The sequence below is a fragment of the Aythya ferina genome (assembly GCF_964211825.1).
Source record: "Aythya ferina genome assembly, chromosome: 3".
Lineage (NCBI taxonomy): Eukaryota > Metazoa > Chordata > Aves > Anseriformes > Anatidae > Aythya > Aythya ferina.
Window position 1 is genome coordinate 22,952,196 of NC_140298.1, and position 20,886 is coordinate 22,973,081.

At 38.8% G+C, this 20,886-nt stretch overlaps 2 protein-coding genes across 3 annotated transcripts in view; one reads left to right on the forward strand and one right to left on the reverse strand.

The window, feature by feature from the left end:
* The first annotated feature begins 12 nt into the window (after positions 1–12).
* DEGS1 (delta 4-desaturase, sphingolipid 1) lies at positions 13–4,188 on the forward strand. The gene is made up of 3 exons (XM_084515549.1): positions 13–171; positions 794–1,536; positions 3,622–4,188. The coding sequence occupies exons 1-3, from the start codon at positions 90–92 to the stop codon at positions 3,766–3,768; spliced, it is 972 nt and encodes a 323-aa protein (XP_084371675.1). The 5' UTR covers positions 13–89; the 3' UTR covers positions 3,769–4,188.
* A 774-nt stretch (positions 4,189–4,962) lies between these two features.
* NVL (nuclear VCP like) overlaps positions 4,963–20,886 on the reverse strand; it is a 38,300-nt gene continuing 22,376 nt past the window's right edge. The window contains exons 19-23 of one of the 2 annotated variants that reach the window (XM_084515544.1): positions 18,281–18,387; positions 15,984–16,060; positions 14,386–14,474; positions 10,298–10,368; positions 4,963–9,185 (exon numbers count right to left, since the gene is read on the reverse strand). In XM_084515544.1, the coding sequence (XP_084371670.1) occupies positions 9,141–9,185; positions 10,298–10,368; positions 14,386–14,474; positions 15,984–16,060; positions 18,281–18,387 (389 nt within the window). In that variant the 3' untranslated portion in view covers positions 4,963–9,140. The other variant, XM_084515543.1, reaches the window with a different exon arrangement.

Sequence of the window (20,886 nt, forward strand, 5' to 3'; positions counted from 1 at the left end):
GGCGCCAATCGGCAGCGCGCAGGGCGGGCTCCTCGCTATAAAGCGCCGCGCCGGGGGGCGCCCGCAGCCGGGCGGGCAGGGCAGCAGGCATGGGGAACGCGGTGGCCAGGGAGGACTTCGAGTGGGTGTACACGGACCAGCCCCACGCCGACCGCCGCAAGGAGATCCTGGGTGAGGAGGAGGAGGAGGGGAGGATAAGCGGGGGGGGGGTGGTGGCGGAGCTCCTCGGTGAGGGCTGCGTGGCGAGGGGGGGATCCCCGCAAAATGGCTGCCGGCCCCGCGGGGGGGCGGGAGGGGAAGGGAAGGGAAGGAGACGCGGAGGCTGCTGCTGGCAGCGGGGCCTGCGTGGAGCTGGGAGCTGGGGTGAGGAGGAGAAGGAGAAGGAGAAGGGAAGGGGAAGGGACGGGAGGAGCCGGGCCCGCTAAGGAAGGAGGGAGGGAAGGAGCCGCGCGGTGTCCGCCGCGGCCACGTCCTGAGGCCGGAGGAGCCGGGCTCACCTCAGGGCCGCCGGCGCGAAGCCATTTCCTTCCCGGCCCCGCTGGGGTGACAGCGCTGCTCCTCACGAAATCGTCTGGCTGCTTAACAGCGGAAATGTGGTGAAATTGCTTGGTTCTGGGCTTAATCTGAAAGCTCGTTATAGCTATAAATGCACCACGCGGAATGGGGGTCTCTCCTTCCTTAATTAGGAGGAGGGAAAGGAACGGTTATATGCCCCTCTGCCATCTAATTAGGGCGGCATGCTGTGACGAGAGCTTCTAAATAAATTTTTTTAATGGAATTCTCTCCCGTGTAGCTAAGCATCCCGAGATAAAGGCGTTGATGAAGCCAGACCACAACTTGATCTGGGTGGTCGTGCTGATGGTCCTGGCGCAGCTGACTGCCTTTTACCTGGTTAAGGACTTGGACTGGAAGTGGGTGGTCTTCTGGGCGTACGTGTTCGGGAGCTGTATTAGCCACTCCATGACTCTGGCCATTCACGAGATCTCCCACAATAGTGCCTTTGGCAATAGCAAAGCCATGTGGAACCGGTGGTTTGGAATATTTGCCAACCTCCCTCTTGGTCTCCCGTATTCGATATCCTTCAAGAGATACCACATGGATCACCATCGATACTTAGGAGGCGATGGAATCGACGTGGACATCCCTACCAACTTCGAGGGCTGGTTTTTCTGTACCCGCTTCAGGAAGTTCATATGGATTGTTCTTCAGCCATTCTTCTATGCCATTAGACCCCTCTGCATCAATCCCAAACCAATTACTCGACTCGAAATCATCAACTTGTTGGCTCAGCTTTCCTTTGATGTTGTGATATATTATTTATGGGGAGTCAAATCCATTTTTTACATGCTTGCTGGTTCAGTACTTGGACTCGGTTTGCACCCGATTTCAGGACACTTCATAGCTGAACATTACATGTTTTTGAAGGGCCATGAGACTTACTCCTATTATGGGCCACTTAATTTGCTCACTTTTAATGTTGGCTATCACAATGAGCACCACGACTTCCCCAATATTCCTGGCAAGAGCCTCCCACTGGTAAGTTTACTTCCCAGGTTGTTCTTTTTTCTTCAAATGAGCCTTACTCTAATTTGAATATCAGGTTGAACATAAATAGTTAGAAGAAAGGAAGTTAGAGCTCTTGGAAGTTAGAATGGAATATGGCAATTGTTTCTCTAAAACAAAAAATGGGGGTAGATTGATGGGGAGAAGCCCCAAACAAGTTTCTCATGTGCTATCTGTTCTAACCCCTTCCGTAAAAGGAGAGGAAATGCGTGTCTTGCCGTCTTGGCTTTATGCTTTTTACTAACTTTAGGCCTCTGTTATGGACAGCCTTCAATATTCTTCTTCAGTTTGGAAGTATGCAGAAAACTAGTCAAGTTTCAGGCACCTTCAGAGGCTTGTCAGCTCTGTTTCTGAAATACTAAGTAAAACATTGCAATGCATGCTTATCCTTCAGTCCCTTATCAGTGACGTTCTCTGGTGGGGGAAGGAGATACGGTTTGAGGAATGGCTGGTGTTTGTATTGTTGACAAATGTTTAATAGCTTTCTGTTCTGGAGCTGCTGTCTTTCTCTAATGAGAACCTTTGAATCCTAAGTAAGTATCAGCTGTACAATGGCAAGGCTTCAAAACTAAGATCTGTGACATTTGCATAAGTCTAAGTAGCAGATGTAAACTTTTGAATTGGTTCCCTCCCATTTTAGTCTTTGCTAGTTGCTTTTAAGTTGGAGCTTAATTCTTTCTTTGTTTCTCAATGAGAGCACAGGTGTCCAGGACTACACCTAAAGGTAATCTTCAATGAAATGCGTTTTTTGTCACGCTAAATTTGTAGTTTGACAGAAGCTGTAGTGTTGGGCTTGTAGCTTTGTCCTTGTGGTTGGCAAGTGAGACCTGGGTAAGACTGTGCCTTAAGTGGAGTCTTAGCTCTTTTTAAAGAGAAATTACATTTCTTAAGCTATATTTGGAAGATTAAGTCTATGAATAATTTAAGTTGTGTGAGCTCGCCTAACTCACCTTTGATGTGTAGATCTCTGCTGGTAAACCAAGTTTCACTTCATGCACCAATACTGAAGTTCCAAATATGGAATGATTTTTTCCAAGCATTTCATTGCAGAGAGGAAAACTCTTCTCTGCTACAGGACTTTTAGTCTACAGGTTTGATGAGAAAAGTCTTTTCTTTGAACAGCTTAGCTAATTTCATTGGACTGGACTCTGCTATGCTCTGAGCTTAAAATTTGCTGAATTAGTGGGGGTGAACTGAAGACTGAAGTTTACTAGTTAGATGACCTGTTTGATAGTGTGATGATAGATCAAAAGCATCTTCAGTTCTGAACTAAGCATGTAAATATCTTAATTTTGCTTGTTGTTTATAGGCATTGATGATAATCTGTCTGAAACTGGAATTTAGTGAAAGCTCAGTCCTGTTCTATTCAGGTTTGAAAGGTGTTAGACAGCTGGCTGTAGGATTTCTGACAAACTCCAGTAGCCTTAATTTAAAAAAAGTGTACTGTTTAAAAAAAAAAAATAAAATTTACATATAAGAGTAAAAAGCTTTAGAAGGACAGGCATTGAAGAATGACTATAGAAACAAGATGTTCTTCCAAGGAACAAGTTGTTTCTGGGTGCTGAGGTGTGAAACTACGTACGGAAAATGGCTGTGAACTCCTCTTACAACTTTGCTAAGTCTTTTTTAGTGATACTTGTCTGTGTTTGTGTGTTTGTATATATATATACACATACATATGTGTGTGTATATATACACACACATCAGCTCTGAATTGAGTCCCTCACCTCAACTAGCAATCCAACTGCTTGCTTGGAGTTGGTGAGCTGCATTGTTCCTTAGGTAGCACAATGAGTGGACTTGAGTGTTAGGCTTAGTTTGTCCTGGTTAACCTTCATGGTATGTGAGTTTCACGTGAAGGAGGTGATTAATCACCAAAAAGAAACTTTCAGTATGTGAAAGCTTCACATGGTAAAAGCACTAAGAGCTTTTCTTCTAGAATCTAACATCTAAAATAAAACTTCTAGTCTATCTGCATTAAGATACAGGTTGGAGATAGTAAAGTTGTCGTGATTGGTACTAATATAAATAGTAAATGAACCTTGTGTTTCTCTTCAGGTGAAGAAGATAGCGGCTGAATACTATGACAACCTGCCACAGTATAACTCGTGGATTAGAGTGCTTTATGACTTTGTGATGGATGACACAATCAGCCCGTATTCACGCATGAAGAGGCAATTGAAGGGTGAAGTGAAACAAGATTAAAGTTCTGGCAAACAAGAAACTTTGAAATGTCTGCTTGCTTTAAAGTGACTGGTATAAAGTCTCTTGCTAAAGATGTTGACTAGTGTCCTGAATTAAGATCTACAGCAACATAGCAATGCATTCTTAAAGATTTTGTAGCAGACTATTACCAGCTGTAACATTCCTAGCAGTCCTCAGATTCGTTGGTTAAATGTATGTATGTTTGCCTAAAGATCAGTGTTATATGCTTTATGCTAAATTACTTTGTTAAAGGATTTACTCTGGCAGGTGTTCAGTCTGTACAAAATATCTGTTTGGCTCTCAATATTCTAAAGGTTCCCAGTGTAGCACGCTGCCCACACCGTGCTGTTTAGCTGACTGTAGTATTAAGATGCTGTACTTACCTGGTAATTCTAAACTAACATGATTTGTTAACTTAAATCTTCTGTTGAACTTGTTTCCTGATTCATGGGTAGAACTAAATTCACACAAATGTTAAGTCCCTTTTGTTTAAATATTTAATGCCATTTGAAGTATTACTTGGAAGTGCTACCTGTCCTACAGGAAGCACCTTAAAGGAGCATTCTATCACTTACATGAAAATGGCATTATATAGATGGCTTGTGATATCCCTGTGAAAAGTTGGGGAATTTGATGGTATCATGACCTGTGAGGGTCCCCATCTACTCCTTAAACTGCTTGTGTTGGCATGTAGCTTGAGCAGGCAGCATTTGGCATCTTGTGTAAGCTACAAGGTAACTGAGCAAGGTTTTTGCAATATGGAAAAATCTCAGTTCTGTGTCCTGAAGTTATTCTCATCTGTGGAGTAAAATGACTAGGTAGGACCTAGCTGTTTCTGCTGTTACTGTGGTTTTAAATGCTAATATTGACTCTTGTTTGGAAACTTGGCTTGTATGGAAAACTGAATCAGATGAAACAGATACTGTTCTGGCAAACAATGCTAGCTACAACCACCGGCAACTCAGCCCTTTAGGTGTATTAGTCACTTGTGTGCACAGGAAGGTGTTGCTAAGTGTTCTTGATTTTTTTTTTTTTTAAATCAACAGTATCCTACGTAAATACTGGCTTTCATGCATATTAAAATGTGGTGAGAGCATAGGCGATGCTATTGAATTTCTTTCTTAAGAAGTTCTTGAAGTGGGAACAGAGAATGGAAACTTACTGAGCACAGGAGAATATCTACATACCTCAGCGCAGTATTTGTCTTCTATCATGTTATGCATTGGTGATAGCTTTAAGCTGTGGAAGATGGATACAAGTCGCTCTTAAATCTCAAATGGTGTTTCTATGCTATCCATCTTCACTTTAAAAGATGGAACCCGATGAAGGTAAAAGTCTCAGGCTCCTGTCCATACTGGTCTGCTGTAAGTAACTTAATTTTTAGATATCTTAACTTCTACATTTTTATTTTCAAAAGAAGCTGAGTACCTAAGAACGCATTTACATCTGAACCCTCAACTGACTGTGGTCTTGTTTTCTAAGAGTTTTTTTTTTTTAAGGCAGGGCCCTTATCTGTGGTTAAGTAATAGAAATGGTATGAAAGTGTGCCAACCACTTACAAAGCAACTTCATTGTGATGCCAATGATACAGTAGCTAGCCAGCATATTGCTCAGGGTACAGTGTAATATCACTATATACTTTATTCAGTATTTTTACATGTAATTAAAAAGCAAAGATTCAAATAACACGGTGTTTTTTTTAACTACTCCCCTAATGCTGCAGGACTGAATTTTTAGATAAAGCATATTACTAAAGCAGTTGCTAGAAGGCCTGTCCTAATGAGTAGTGGTGCGGAATGATCTGAAGAATTGCTGCCTCCTCTTTCTACTCAGAAGAAAATTGACTTTGAAGACTTTAATAGGTTTAAATTGCAAAGCAGTCACTTCTTAAGCCCTCAACTCAAGAAATTAATGGTGGTACTAAATATCTTCAGTGTTGATGGCTCACCATAACAATGTAAAATCTCTCCAAAATGTTTTGCAGTTAAAAGATAATGTGGAGAAGTTAATTCTCTTAAATACTTATCTCTGAAGACAGATCAGATATGTACTTTCATCCTTAGGCTTAGTTACCTACTTCCAATTCTGATTATAAACACACTTTCACTTTAAAAGGTGCAGAATAGCAGGGAATTCTGAGAGAAATGCCTGTGCTTGCTGTAGGCTTTCTGAAACATCTGCTACGGGCTACCATTTGGAGAACGTGTATTGGACTAGTTTAATCTGGGCCAGTAACATGTTTGGATCTAAACCGTCATCTGACTTTTGCAAGCATTGGTAACCATTATTTTAAGATAACTTAACTCCCATGCATTGCATAAGAGGTGTCTGCATCTGACTTCATTAGCAGGGATTTTGCCAGAAGCAATCTGAAAGCTGGAGGAAGCTCTGACTAACCGCAAAGTGAAGACCAAACAACCTAAAGAGCACTAAAGACCTTGACAGTCTTTTAAAATTATATTCAGATGGAACTGGTTAACTTCACCATTTTTCAACATGCTTGTTAGGGTTTATTCCTTCCTGTGTAATTAAAGCGTCTTCCTGGCTTGTCAGACAAACACATTAAGCACTTCTCACAGCTTTTAACATTTCCCCCTCCCCCAAATTACTTGAAGTTGCTTAAGTGCGGTAAGTAATGCATCCTGGAGTCTGATACTTGGCATGGGTTTTCCCACAGGACAGGCGTGGATGTATTCCCCTTTCACAATAATCTACAACAATCTTTGCCTTTGGCTTTCTTGTTTTGTTGTTGAACCCGTCTGTTCTAGAACAGCAGCCAATTATCATGGATTAAATGGCTGCACCTTCCTGGCTGTGCAATTCCACTTTCAGATCCAAGGCGAGACTTTTTACTTAGAACCAGTATCAGCTGAAAAGTAGTTATGACTTTTGGTTCTGTATCTATAGTAAGGTTTCTGTTAATCTTTATATGTAGTTAGCAAACACATGACACATTTAAAAATAAAAATCTCCAAATACTGGAAAATTGATCTTTTCTAGGTAATTTGCAGGGTCTATCACACTCATCCTATTGGATGAAGAAAAGTTCATTTCAGGTAGTGAACTTGCCTGGTAAGTGGTCCAAGGCAGATTTTAGGAAGTATACTCCTTTGTAAATTTGAAAGAACTAAGGCAAAGCAAGTCCTTCTGTTTTTAACCTTGCACACTGCAAAGCACAGAGCCCCTTCTAGGTCTACCAAGACTTTTCCTGGGACTGTCTACAAACAAGCAAGCTGATAAGTAGGTGTGCCTAAACATTGCAGTGGTTTGCAGATTGCCCTTGGTATTGCAATCTGCAACAGAACTCTACATATGCAATGCTCTATCAAATCCTATGTTTCATAATTGAACCTGCAATGTAAGGAAGGACAGAATTGTTGAAAATGTTTCCTACTGAGCCAAAACCAAAGGCAGTGAATTGTGTTGACAGTTCCCTGGACTGGCTCTGATGCCATCTATGCTTAAGTTACCATCTAACATGCCCTGCTACAGAATCATTACTGTGACTTACATGTAGATATGTGACTAGCTTCAGGAAAAGTGAGAGAATGATGAGATACTTTGTTTCTGTTGGAACAAGATCAAGATGAGGACTAGGGGGATGACTTCCAGCTCCATCTGCTAGGAAAGAAATAGCATTTGTAGAACAAGGTAGTGGTCTCTGTATTGTATGAATGCCTGTCTTCTATGTACAGGCACACATGATCTTGTGTTTTATCACTTATCAAGCTTTTTTCTGATGAGTATTGTAGCCTAAGCAGAATTTCCTATGAGACAAAGTACCCACGTGGGTGCAGGACTTTCTTGTGTGAACAGTCAAGTGTTCAGTTGCCTGCTCTCCTGCTCCTTAATGAACGTAGCCCAGACAAGGTAAGCAAACAGGATACGGTTATTCCACCTCCTTTAATCTTTCAACTTTTCTGGTAACTTCAAACCTTCCTGCACCTCAGTGTCACATTTTCAAGGTGTCTTGTGATCATTCTTCTTAATATTAAGGCATGTTTTGTTGACATGGCTATACTGTTATTACTACTTGAATAGTAATACTGTTCAAGCAGTAGTAATGTTAACTCCTTGGTCTTGTTCCTACCCTGCTTGCTTGTTCCATATATGGAACAGGAATAATATTCTTGTAAGAGGAAAGAATGAGAAAATTCTTGGTGGATATGCCGGGGCTTGAGGACCTGACTCATTCATAAGCTCATCCTCATTCATAAGCTCATCAGCTACAGCTATACTGAAGTCTGCTACAGGATTTTCCTCTATACATCCATAAAGGAGAAAACATTCATGTGGCTGTTTTCAATTGTAAACGAGTATCTTTCTTGCCATGCATTTTTCCAAGAACGGATGCCAAATATTTCTTAAATTGTATCACTGAAGTTGCGTCACAGATTTTTCTTCTGTTCCTGATCATGTTTTTATATGTAATGTATTTTTTGTTTGAAAGCAATGTATGCCACAATTTTTTTTTTAAAAAGCTATAATTCTATAAAAATGCAGAACTGCTTGCGCTTTCAAACTAGATACTTGAAGTAGCATATATTGTTTTATATGGCTCCAGATGGAATTTTTTCCATTGTTCAGCTCTTTCAAATGGTTAAGTGAATTAAGTTATTTACTAAAAGGCTTCACAGCTTACTTTCAAACAGTTGGAGCTCTCCTGTAAAGCAAAACATTTATTCTTAAATGTAAGAAACTCTACAGTTGTAGAGGTAGAACAGAAAAAAATTTAGTTAACATAAATTGTTCTTGTTTAGCTCTATACAGACTTATTGTCTCCTAGATAATTGAGACAGTTTGCGTAGCTCTGGATAGTTTCTTTTGATAACATGAAAAGAAGATAGAAGCTCTGAGAACTTCTGATGCACATCAGAAGTTCATCATGTGTCACTGTGTTTGGAAAAGGCATGATTAATGGTATGGTAACAAACCATGCAACACCTTCCCTGTCTACTTTCACAGCTCTTTTCTTTGTGTAATTCTTCTAGAGTCCTTGTTCTTGAAAAACACAGCTGTTTTCATTAACAGTTGAAAACAGCTAGTAGAGCAGTAGAAATGTTGAAGGGTTAGCCTGTGTGCTTCTGAGGGTTTTCTGACTAAGGGCACCAAATATGGATTAAAATAGCCTTTGATCTTGAGCACTAAAAGTGTTTTTTTTCATGGTGACAAGTAGAAACGGTATCTTTTATTCTTTAAGTAGTTAAATTAAGGATTGTTTACAGCAGTAGATTACAATGACTTTTTTTCAGGTGCTGCATAAAAAGTTGAGGGAGATGTGGTACAGCTTCTTTCCAATCTGTCTCTTGAAATCTGGTGCAGATATTAAACTCCATGTAGAATAAGACTCTTCTAGGAATTGTCCAGATGTATCACCTGCACAGTGACTGACGCAATTCTTCATACATTATTTGATCCTAACAGTGCCAAGATAAGAGGGGGAAAAAACACTTTAGACAACACTAAACACATGCAACACTTACAAGTTACTTTACATAATTATTAAATATGTGAAATAATGAAAACCATGAAAACATAAGCCTCTAGCTCTATCGACCAAGAAAGCTTAACTAAGGGTGAAAATAATCCTGCTGCCCTTGTAAATGAGGTTCTCTACTGATAGTCACCAGTGGTATGTAATCAGCAGAAGCCTTTGGCAGAGTTATTCTACTTAATATTGCCATGCTAGACTTAGAATTCAGCTTTGCAAGAAAGTTACAGCTGTTGTTGCCAGGTCAGTTACCAAACTGTCCATCTACTCACTCATCCATGTCTGCCAAAAGGAGGAGACAAGATCATCTTTTGCTGGTCTAACTAGGTTAAAATAGTTACCTTGTTCTCTCTGGCTATAGTTCAAGTGAATATATTAAAGTATTTTGACTGCAGTATGCTCTTGGCTGTACATGAAGACCTATTAACTAACTGCAACAATAACAATTTATTTATTACCTTCTCAATTACAGTAAGATTAGTGAACAGATTTAATTTCAGATGTTAAAAATAATTAGCCATAAGATAACCTTTAAAGCATGAACTTCCTTGACAAATGCAAATCAGGAAAAAATCACTTATCTCGATTCTTATCAGTCTTTTCATATCTCAGAATGACGTCTCTTGCACATTAACAGAAATGGCTGAGCACCTCCTGGGTGCATGTCCAGAAAGGTGGTGATAAAGTCTAAAGGCCTTGACTTCTAACTAAATATTCTGCAGATGTAAGAGGTGAGGATCAGGTGAGTAACTGATCTGGAAAAGGCAATTAAAAGTTCAAGGTACTACACTGAAAGCTAACTGACAACAGGGTAATCTGTCTACCACAATGTATCATCTGCAGGACCTGCAGGTGAAAAGAGACTTCCATTTCTTAACTTCTCAAAAATATCAGAAGTACGCTGGAACAGAGGTAATGTCAAGTGCTAGAATGCATGCAAGTGTATTGCAACCATCAGTATTCTCACTACTCTCCAACATATAAAGAGTATCCCTTTTAGGGGGATGATCGTACTTACATACTTGAAGTTATTCTTACCTTTTTTGATACTGAAGATTTCACTTTCCTAAAAGCTTCTTCAAAGTGTTTATGGGAAATCCTGATTTCTCCTGAAAGAACAAAGTGTAAAAAATTACTAGACAAAACTGCAGGCAAGTGACAATCAAATGCTGCATTGAAATACATGCAAAAATCACTTATGAAACCAAACTTAACTCCATGTACTAATCAGTTGCATGAGATCTAACTGAATAATTGAGATCTGAATTGAAAGAACACCTCAAGTGTTACATTTAATATATCCTGCTTCTCCTAAGGAGGTGGAGTGAGACCGTGGTTGTGGTGGAGTTCAGCTGCCGAGCAAGGTAAAACAACCGCAGAATCATAGAGTACCCTGAGCTGGAAGGGACCCACAAGGATCATAGAGTCCAACTCCTGGATCCACACTGGACCACCCAAAACCAGAACATACATCTGTAACCATTGTCCAGTGCTTCTTGAACTCTGGGCTGGCTCATTGCTGTGATCACTTCCCTGGGGAGCTTGTTCCAGTGCCTGACCACCCTCTCAGTAAAGAACCTTTTCCTAATATTCAGCCTGATGCTCCCCATCGCAGCTTCATGCTGTTCTCTTTGGCCCTAGCAGTAGTCATTAGAGAGAAAAGATCAGTGCTTGCCCCTCTGCTCCCCCTCATGAAGAAGCTGTAGGCCACCACAAGGTCTCCTCTCTTCCCTAGGCTGAACAAACCAAGTCACTTCAGGCACTCCTTATATATTGTACCTCAGGCAAGTACTTAAGCCCCATTGTCCCTTGTACTTTCAAAGAACACCCTGTTTGTTTCAGAAAGCTATGTTAGTTATTAATGTTTCTACCTCCAGACTGACACTTTCATTGTCAAGGTGTCAGCAACATCAACTTCAGTTAGAATTCACATCCATCATTCCCTTCTAGAAGGAACTTCTCATCCTGCTGCTTCTACTTCTGTGCTTTACCATCTATACATATTTAATATTAAGCTTCTCTACAGAATTGTATTTAGTAACTAGAAAACATTATCCCAATTCTACCACAAGATACTTACTTCCTAAATAATTCATATCATTGTTTTGTTTGACATCACAGAAATGAAAGCTGTTTTTTGCTTTTTCAATTACCTCTAAGTTTTTGTAAATCCCTTCTTTGAGTCTAATGAAGCTATCTAGTTTTTTTTCTTTTTTCTTTCTTTTGTTTGCTGCTGCCATTCTTTGGTTTGGTTTTGGTCTGCTAACAGGTAAGCACAACCTCAAATAAATCACGGATCCCTTTGCTCTCAACAAGTGAGACGTTAGTCTAGACTTAAGAATCCCAAGATACCACTATACAGTCACTACAATGCTAAAGCTCATGTATCACATGCTAGAAGTAGATAAAAATATGTCTATATTCAATTTGGTGAATTTTTTATACATTCAATTAAGATGCTTCTAGCTTTCATGGGTATGTACTGTCACTACCTTTATGAACATCTTGTACTGTGAACAGGATGTACAGATATGAAAAAATTCTTAAGACTTCTCATTAATATATTTGATATATGAGGTAAGAAGAATTTTCTTCTAAGTTCTTCTGAATAGCAAAGAGACTACACAGCAGATGAAAGTCACTAAAGATGATGATTTGTTTAAGATGCTGATAAAGTTCGCTGAACTAAATATACAACCTTGCTGCATTTTCTTATCTCAGTTCTCTGAAGCTTTTATTCAAGGTTTCCACTACCGTATAGTTGTACCAGTAAGAACAAATGTGTACATTTAAAGTTTGAATGTAAGTATTTTAATTTATTTGCCCAAGGCAACACCTACTATTAGTAAGAAAAAACTCATCTTAGGTATTTCACAGAAGCCAAATGGCTTTAACAATGACTCATCAAAACTCCATTAAACATTAAAAGAAAGCTATGAGAATTTCATTTTGCTTTCACTTTTGTTTTGAAGTCTCTTAAATCAAATTATGAAATGTAATATAGTCTGAGCTACAGGGAGGGGGGAAGGGAAAGGAGAAAACAGCATTAGTCAGCTAGGAAGACAATTAGGACATGACTATCAGTAACCGTCATGGTGAAACAGTATGATACAAATTTAACTGTATTAGCTATGGCTAGGTGATGCTTTTACCTACTGCTAGGTGAAATAGTTTACCTCAACAAAGTAGGTTAGGCTGCTTCATGTGTATTGTGTTATAAAATTAGGCACCATGCTTGCTAATGTGAAGTTGGCTGTCAGTAGCCTACACCTTTGCTGCTCCCATTATTTGCCTTGATTTCTGAAGACAAAACCGTTTATCTGGATAACTAAGCAAGAATGTCTTATTTTTTACGACAATTTATCTTCTCTTCAATGATGCATTAATATTAAAGTATACCAGCAGGTATAGTCTTTTTAAAATAAGACTACATAGTTAAAAATTTCAAATTAGACTTTTGACCTACATGAGTGGAGGATAACTGCTTCCCTTCTTTTAATTTAGAAGTATCAAACAGGGATCATATCTTGCTTTTTGAGAGGGGGTGCAGTGGTGGGGGGGGACACTGGAATGGTGAGCCTGGGGGGGAATTCAGGCACGAGGAAATAAGAAGGTTGCAACAGAGGTTTCTACAGAATCAAAAGAATCAGGCGTGATCTCAGCGAAGTGATTCTAAGGAACTGAATGACAAGGGACACGTAGCACTCATCTTCAGCCACATTACATTCTGTGGGAGGGGAATCAGTTGCATGTGTCTTGTAGGTAACACTGGCAGAAGAAATCCAGTCTGTGTATGCACGGTACTCTTCTGAAGATATAAATGAACAGGATTTCAAATCAGAAACTACCGTAAGCACTTCCATAGCAGCCAGGGCTGACATCTTAGAATTCAGAAAACAACATCCCAAACAAACAGCCACTACACACATGCAGATCAATCTGTGCCCAATTTGTGGACTTGCTGTCTGCCAACAGATCCATATAATTTAGTGGTCAGGCTGCAATCCTAAATTTAAAGACTGAATTCCAGTGAGTAACGTTTTTGAATCAGACCTGCTACACTCAGAATGATTATAAAAATCAAACAAATTTCTGAATTTTTCCTATCTAAAACCAAGAGCTTTTTATTCCGTCTACAGCAAGAAAAATGGGCAACCAGTCCCATCCCCCCAGATTAAAATGCTAACTCCCTTATAACAAGAAATACATACAGTCCGCTCTGCTTACCTACTGTTGCTAAAAACAACTAACACAGTACACATTAGCTCAAAAGGAATGAGTCAAAGCTATTAAAAATCCAGTGTGGTTCTCAGAGACATAATAAAAATTAATAACTTTTCTAAGTCCAACTGACAAGTCTCAATTCCATCTTAGCTTTACATTTTGACTTTTAAGTGTAAAAAAAAAAAAAAGTTCTGGAAAAAAAACATGCACAGACATTACATAAAGGGCTCCAGTTTCCAACTACATTCTCCTATCTGTGTGCACAAAACAGAAAAACAGGAAAAAGCAACTTAGAAGTGCTGAGAGATATGGAACGGGCAGAAATAGTACTTGAGACAACTTACAACTCCCTGTTAAAGTTCTGGCAAGAGCCACTGCTAAGCTAAACACCTAAGATCAAAAATCACTCGCAGCTTTTCCTAGCAGCATTACAACTAGATACACGTATTCATTTACACAATACAACTGTGTTCCAAAGGTATGTGATAAGTGTGTTTACAGTAACAGCTGTACACAAACATGTCAATAGGTCAGTATAGTCTTTGATAATTATGTGAAAATTAGGCAAAGACATAATTCAGTTTAGCATAAGAATTATCATTTTGTGCTACTATTTAACATTGGCTTTTCTTTAAGATTACGAGGTTATATTTTTTCAGTAAAACAATTTATGCTAAACCTCCAGCTTAACTGTTTTTTTCCTGTTACTCTCCCCTTCAACTACTTCAAAGGCACTTAACATTTTCTGGAAACAAATATGACTTGTTTTTTGTTTGGATGGAAGTCATCAATCACTTACGCACAGCACGCATGCCTCTGTGCTAGTTATTACATTACATTAAACACTTTATACTCCATTATCTTCTCACAGTTCAGTTAAGATTTCTGTAAAGCTTTCTTACCTTTCTTGCTTTTACTATCATACAGGGCCATTTCCTGTCTCAATGCACAAATTGAAGCCTCACGTACTAAAGCAGAAAGGTCTGCACCTCTGCAGATAAAAACAGAACAAGTTATTTTAGGATAAATTTATCTCGTCTTTTTGGTAGTGGCATATAGGTAGGCAAGACACTACAAATAATTGTAAGAGACTGGCAAAAGGCAAGGGAAATCACAGAAACCTCTTAAAAAATCCACAACATAAATTATTACATTAAAAAATATGAAAAATCAAGTAGTCACAGCAGTTATGCTTGAAAATCTATAATACCTTACAGACTAAGATATCTAAAATCACTTAGGTGCAGAGCTAAATGCATCAATGGGCTACATTTCCCTTTTCTTTCCTATACACAGCTGCATTCTTCTATCTACCCAACAGAGAGAGTGCAGTAAACCCACTGTGTACCTTAGGAAGGAGTTAAGTCCTCCAGATTTTAGCCTCAGATTAAGGTCAAGCAAATGAGAAGTAAGGGAAGAAGCAAAACCCACCCAGTGTCCTCAAAAATGCCAAGGGATTGTTCAATATTGTGCCACTTGGTGGGAACACAATAGATTGTTTTGGTATTAGTCTTATGAAAGCTTCAAATGGCATCACCCATTATTACAAGAGAGGTGGTTGCCAAAAGCTAGATAAACCGACATGCTCCTGATAATAATGGCATCCACAGAATCTGGTCAGCCTTTTGAAATATTTGTTTGCAGTTTCCAGCTGTTAAACTTTTCACAAGCCTTCAGACTGCTGCAAGTCGCTGAACCAAAGAACAACGTTCACAATTCACTTTCTGTGCATCATTGGTGCTGCTATGGATACTACTGTATTTAAACACTTCCCACACCCCTGCTCGAGGACAGGGAGAGAACAAACACTCCTCTTTCCTAGATCTAAAACATGGACAAACTGAAAAATCGTTACTAACAGTAGCCTCCATTTAGAAAAATAAAAAGCAATACATGCTGCTTGTCACAATACACGTCAAACCTTTTGTGACCTCCAGAAAATCATTAACTATTAATAAATCATTTAACAGATTAAAACTTTCTGAAGTACTGTAGAACACTTACTTTGCAAGTTACTCCGGCAGAGATGGCTAACAAGCTTTCCTAAAAAAACATACCTTGGTATTCACAAAGCACAAGTTGGCATAGGCCCTCATTATTACTGTGTCAAACACATTGCTTTCAGCTGTGTGAGAGAACAAGTTAGTTCTGGTCGTTTAACCTATTTGCTTTTATCATCATTGTACATGGATCAACAAGTTAAAGAGGGCTCTTTCATCCTCAGCTTATGCAAGCATTATAAAATAAGACAAGCAAAGCTAAGATGAAAAAGCAGCCTCTACTGATCTGTATTTGCGAGATGAAAAGGGCTATTCCAGATGACAAAGTTTTTAGTGTCCATATATTCCTACTGAGCTCTTGGAAAAAAGCACAAGTTAAAGCATGAAAAAATAGCGTTAAGAGAAAAGATTTATAAACCCTGAAAGTTACAAGGTCCTCTTGATGAATTATCATGCATCACTGCACGTTAATATTAAACTCAAAACCAGAAACTACTCACGTATAACAATCACAATGTTGACTGTAAGCGATTTCTTCAAGGTTTACATCCGTATCAAGTGGAGGCCGGGTGCCATCCTAAATAAATCAGAGTAAGGCAGAGTAAGGGAGCAATACTGAATGAACCTTGAGCAGAACACCAGTTCAGAAGGGAAGAAACAGACAGAAAAGAACAGCCTGATTTTGAAACATCTTGAAAGGAGAAGAGACTGACATGGACACAAGGAGGCTCCATACAATTTCATACGGGATATTTTAATATTTGTTGTAAAAGACTGCCAGGCAATGAAACACCTCTGCTAAACAAGAAACATTTTATGAGTGGAATGATCTGCCTGCTCTGGGTATGAGCACCAGAGAAGCTGATACAGCTTGCAGGAACGTAAGTACACTAGTAATTTAAGCATGTGAATACATGCTTCTCTTGCACAATTAATATGCAATTCAAAAATGACCAATTTGTACAAGTTAACTGATTTGTGCAAGTTAACAAAACTCTTTCACAACAATACTTCACTTTACATCTCATCTATGCTGTTTTCCTAGCATCCCATTGCATTTCTTCCTTATATCTTATCTAAATCTACCTCTCTTTTATCTTAAAACTGTTACCCCTCGTCCTATCTACACTCACTGATATGGAGTCCCTTCCCAGCTTTCCTGTAGGACCCCTTTAAGTACTAGAAGGCTGCTTTAAGGACTCCCAGGAACTTTCTCTTCTTTAAAACAAATAACCCCAACTTTCTCAGCCTGTCTTTATAGGAGGGGTACTCCAGCTCTTTGATCATCTTCATGTTGCCTAAATTAAGAGCTGAGAAAAAGAACCAAATAAAAACTTAACACCTCACTCACTATGAAGATGTGTAGCCAAAATATTAATACTAGTAGTATGAATTAAATATGCTTGGAAGTATCTGGCATTCCAAAAATAACACACATTGATAACTAAAGACAGGATCCACAGGAATCAAGCTCCTAAACACTGAGTAATGTGTGTTGCTTATATGACAACAAGGAGGCTCATGATCAGATAAGGCCCAAGCAGAGATGATTTGTCAGCAGACCTGTGCTCTGATAACAGTATGATGACAATGTTACCACATCACATATGCCACTCCTCTTGGTGTTATCCCAACAGGAAGACAGACTACATCCTTAAAATACCCAGAAGGACGGAACAAAGACAATTTGCAGCAACCTCGCCCAAGATTTATTGCTGCTGAAGTAAGCAAGATTCTGAATTTTTCATTCTTAAAGGGAACCTAGAAAACATTTTTCTCTGTTTGCCATTTTGCCTGTCAAGAGGAAGCCAAGAGATAAAGCAAGGTCACAACACCCAGAATTACTTATCATCGATGCTGCGCAGAACTGATTCTGTCCCTACCACTTGGATACATGTATCTTGGAGACTACGAGGCTGTGAGGGTGTGAGCAAATGGTATGTATGAGAGTGACAAAAATCAATTTTGTTTAATACCACTTTCTCCTTCCATACAGTTTTGCACCAAGCTTTGCTGCATTATTTTCCTACACCACTAATTAAAGTTAGTGATATACTAACTTGAGACAGTTACATATCTACAAAGATTCTCCAGCAAAAAATAGGGAGAGTGAGGCTTAACAACTGTGTTAAAGAAAAAAAAAAAAAGAGCAAGAGAGAAGAGAGTAAGTGTAAACTCTTGTAACCAGAGAATCCTTCCACTCTGTTTATGAAGTCTAATGACTGACCATTACCACCCACTTCTTCCAGAAGAAGGAGGTTGTTCAGAACAATCATACAATCATTCAGAAGTCAGAACAATCATACAAGCCCAGATTAAAAAAAAATGCTTCAAGTTACCTTTAAAAACAAAATAAACAACCTCTATAACAAGCTTCCCATTAGACCTAAAGGGAATTATTATGTGTCACAATTAAGTGTTGAGCAAATACAGCTGGGGCTAGTGAATCATATTCCTGAGTGTGCGGAAACCCCCTCCCCCTCTCAAAAAGCTTACAAAACACTTCTAGGCCCATTACTCACACAGATAGGAATCTTTTAATTAAATCTCTTCAAATTGTGACTATAAAGGCAGCAGTTTCTAAGCTTAACAGGTTGCCTTACTTAAGATTTATCAACCCTTTGCAGTCTCAGAGCAAATTTACCAGCAGATGTGGCTGATGGTTTATTTTTATTACTTTATGTTATAATTCAAAAATGTTTCATGAGACAGAATCCTGCAACTGTTCTGTGAACCTTCATTTGCATTAAATCATTCCACTAAGGTTCAAGATAATGATTTGTTTCCAAATACTCACTTTGGTGATTGTCTTTAGAATAGCGAGTCGATCTTCAGGTGGTGGCAAACCCACGTAGAGTGTTTTATCCAGTCTACCGGGACGCAGGATAGCTGGGTCAATTATATCTTGGGGAAGGGAGAAAATGACACAATTATCCAAAAATTATATATACATTTAGGAAAGTGTACACATGAGAAGTAATATACGCATACTTATACATAGATTCAAAAAATCATTGGTGCAATGTGCAGCTCTGAGCATTAAAATAGCTGACTGAAATAGTTTCATCTCTGCTGGGTAAGAGCCTTTTATTACCCAGTACAGGTAAGCCACATCTGGTCAAATACGGCTCATAAATACTAGTTTCATCTGGTCACAAATGAAGACAAGTCTCTGCAAATATAGTAGTAGAACGTTTTTTTTCTATCATAGCTAGCATAGTCAAGTGAGGAATTCCATGGTAATGTGTAACAATGAAAAAAAAAAATGCTTTCCAGTTTGCTGAGTTGGAAAGAACTCTACCCATATTAACCCCTGCACATCTGCTCGAAGGCCACCACAATAAACTAATTCTCAGAAGTACACAGGGTCAATCATAAGCACGCCCCCACATAAACTCAGTTTTACTTTTCATTTGCATTTCTACAACATATTAATTTTCTAGATAGTAATACAGAATAACCATGAAAACACAAAATTGAGCTGCAAATTACAAAATTTGTTCCCCAGGAAATACGACAGACCCCAGGTTTTATTACATCCAAAGAAGTAAGAAACCAAAGTCATCACAAATGTTCTCTAGAAAAACATTCAAAACTCAAACATAATAGAAATCTCAAGCAGCCTTTTAGCACCACAGGCTTCAATATTGTACTTCCATGAACAGCAGACAAGAATGTAAATACTAAGGACTACTGGTACAACAACCGATCCAAATAGGGTATGTTAACAAGGGAATGACCTAAATTGCTGTCATTCCTGCCCATGTTTTAACACAAACTGCCTGGATGATCCTTCTAAATGACTAAACTTCTTGATGCCCTAGTTTCCCATCTACAAAAATTAGAATGGCATTACCTGCTCTGTTTCACTAAGGGATTCTAAAAATCCACATCCTGTACGCTGCAGTAACATGAACAGCAAAATCACAGAAGCACCCACAGAAGACAAAGAAAATTGTATTTTTAACATAAACTTTTTTTGATGTTTGTAAGGTCTACAGATGTCTTGGGCAGCAGCTATTGCAAAAAACGTATCCAACAGTAAAGGTTGAAAGTTATACTTAAGTGTTCAGCTAGAAACTACAAGAACTCCAAATGAAGCTGTTAACACCCTTAGTTAGATCCTCTTGACAAAATGTAGGTAATAAACAAACCACACGCATTCATGTATATTAATGCAGAAGAACTGGTAAAGGTACCTTGTTGATCCTCATTGTAGGGATGTTTAAAAGCATACAAAACAAAACCATGCACATGGAAGCACAGTTGTCCCCCCCCTTTTTTTTTTTTCAACTGAAAAGAAAAACATTTGCTTAAATCTATCAAGAGTCCAGCTATCTGACCCTACCACAATGTGATCTTTCTTCCCTTTTTAAAGATGTACAGAAGTTTGTTCAAATTATACTGACACCTGCGCTTAAAGGGCAAAACACAGAATGAATGCATACATTAAAAATTGCTCCATGACCTTTTTCTTGGGCAAAAAGCTTTTTTTTTTTTTTTTTTTCCAAGATACAGCAGTCATGACCAGAGACATCTGTGTAGGCAAAACCAGATACCGATAATGTGACAAGAATAGTGGGAAAGTAACAAAAAACCCTCTAAGATGATATTTTAATTTAATCCAGACAGATGAAACATGGGTTAAACACAACCCCTGCCATGGCAGGCCCAGACAAGAACATCTTTCCCGTACCACTGTGCACAGTGCTATATCTGTTATGTTATCTTGCTTTCAGCACAAATGCACTTTCCTGTTTCTGTATCTCTGTGGAAGGAAGTTTTGCCACACATTAAAATGAGATTACAGAATTTACACAACAGATCAATTACAACCATCAAAACAAATACTCTCAATAGGGACTGTATCACGCCATGCACTTCAATGTTCAATTCTAAAGCTCTTAATGATTTTAATATGGAAAATATCATCCCCATTTTACATGCTGAGAAAATAGCGCTTGCCACTCTATTTGTCCAACAATTTTAAGTTAGTGATCCAGTCTAAAGATACATTTATCCATTTGTATGTAAACATGGCCTGCATTCAAAGACAACTCCCACTAACTCAATAAGCTGCAGTCATGGAGGTTTACACAGTGAAGTCCATTCTGCAATTCAAAACACAGATCTACACTTCCCATTTTCTTATGAGTAAATTCACGTCACTCTGTGGGTTCAGACCTGAGCCTTTCCTCAAGCTTCTGGGACTGCAGTTCTCTGTAAAACTTGAAAAATTAGAACCACATATCACAGATATTTCTTCTTCCTCTTTGGTCAAACTCACTCATTAGATGCACTTCATATTTGTTTAAACGAATAAGTAATGCTGCCTTTTTTGGAATTTCATAGCATTCCATCCTGATAAATTATAACGTTCTCTCCATATTTAATATCTGGAAA

Bases quoted from the DNA above. Each gene is read 5' to 3' on its own strand.
- DEGS1 (XM_084515549.1), top strand. From the start codon at position 90: ATGGGGAACGCGGTGGCCAGGGAGGACTTCGAGTGGGTGTACACGGAC. The intron at 172-793 runs GTGAGGAGGAGG...TCTCCCGTGTAG, and splicing joins CCGCCGCAAGGAGATCCTGG to CTAAGCATCCCGAGATAAAG. The intron at 1,537-3,621 runs GTAAGTTTACTT...GTTTCTCTTCAG, and splicing joins CTGGCAAGAGCCTCCCACTG to GTGAAGAAGATAGCGGCTGA.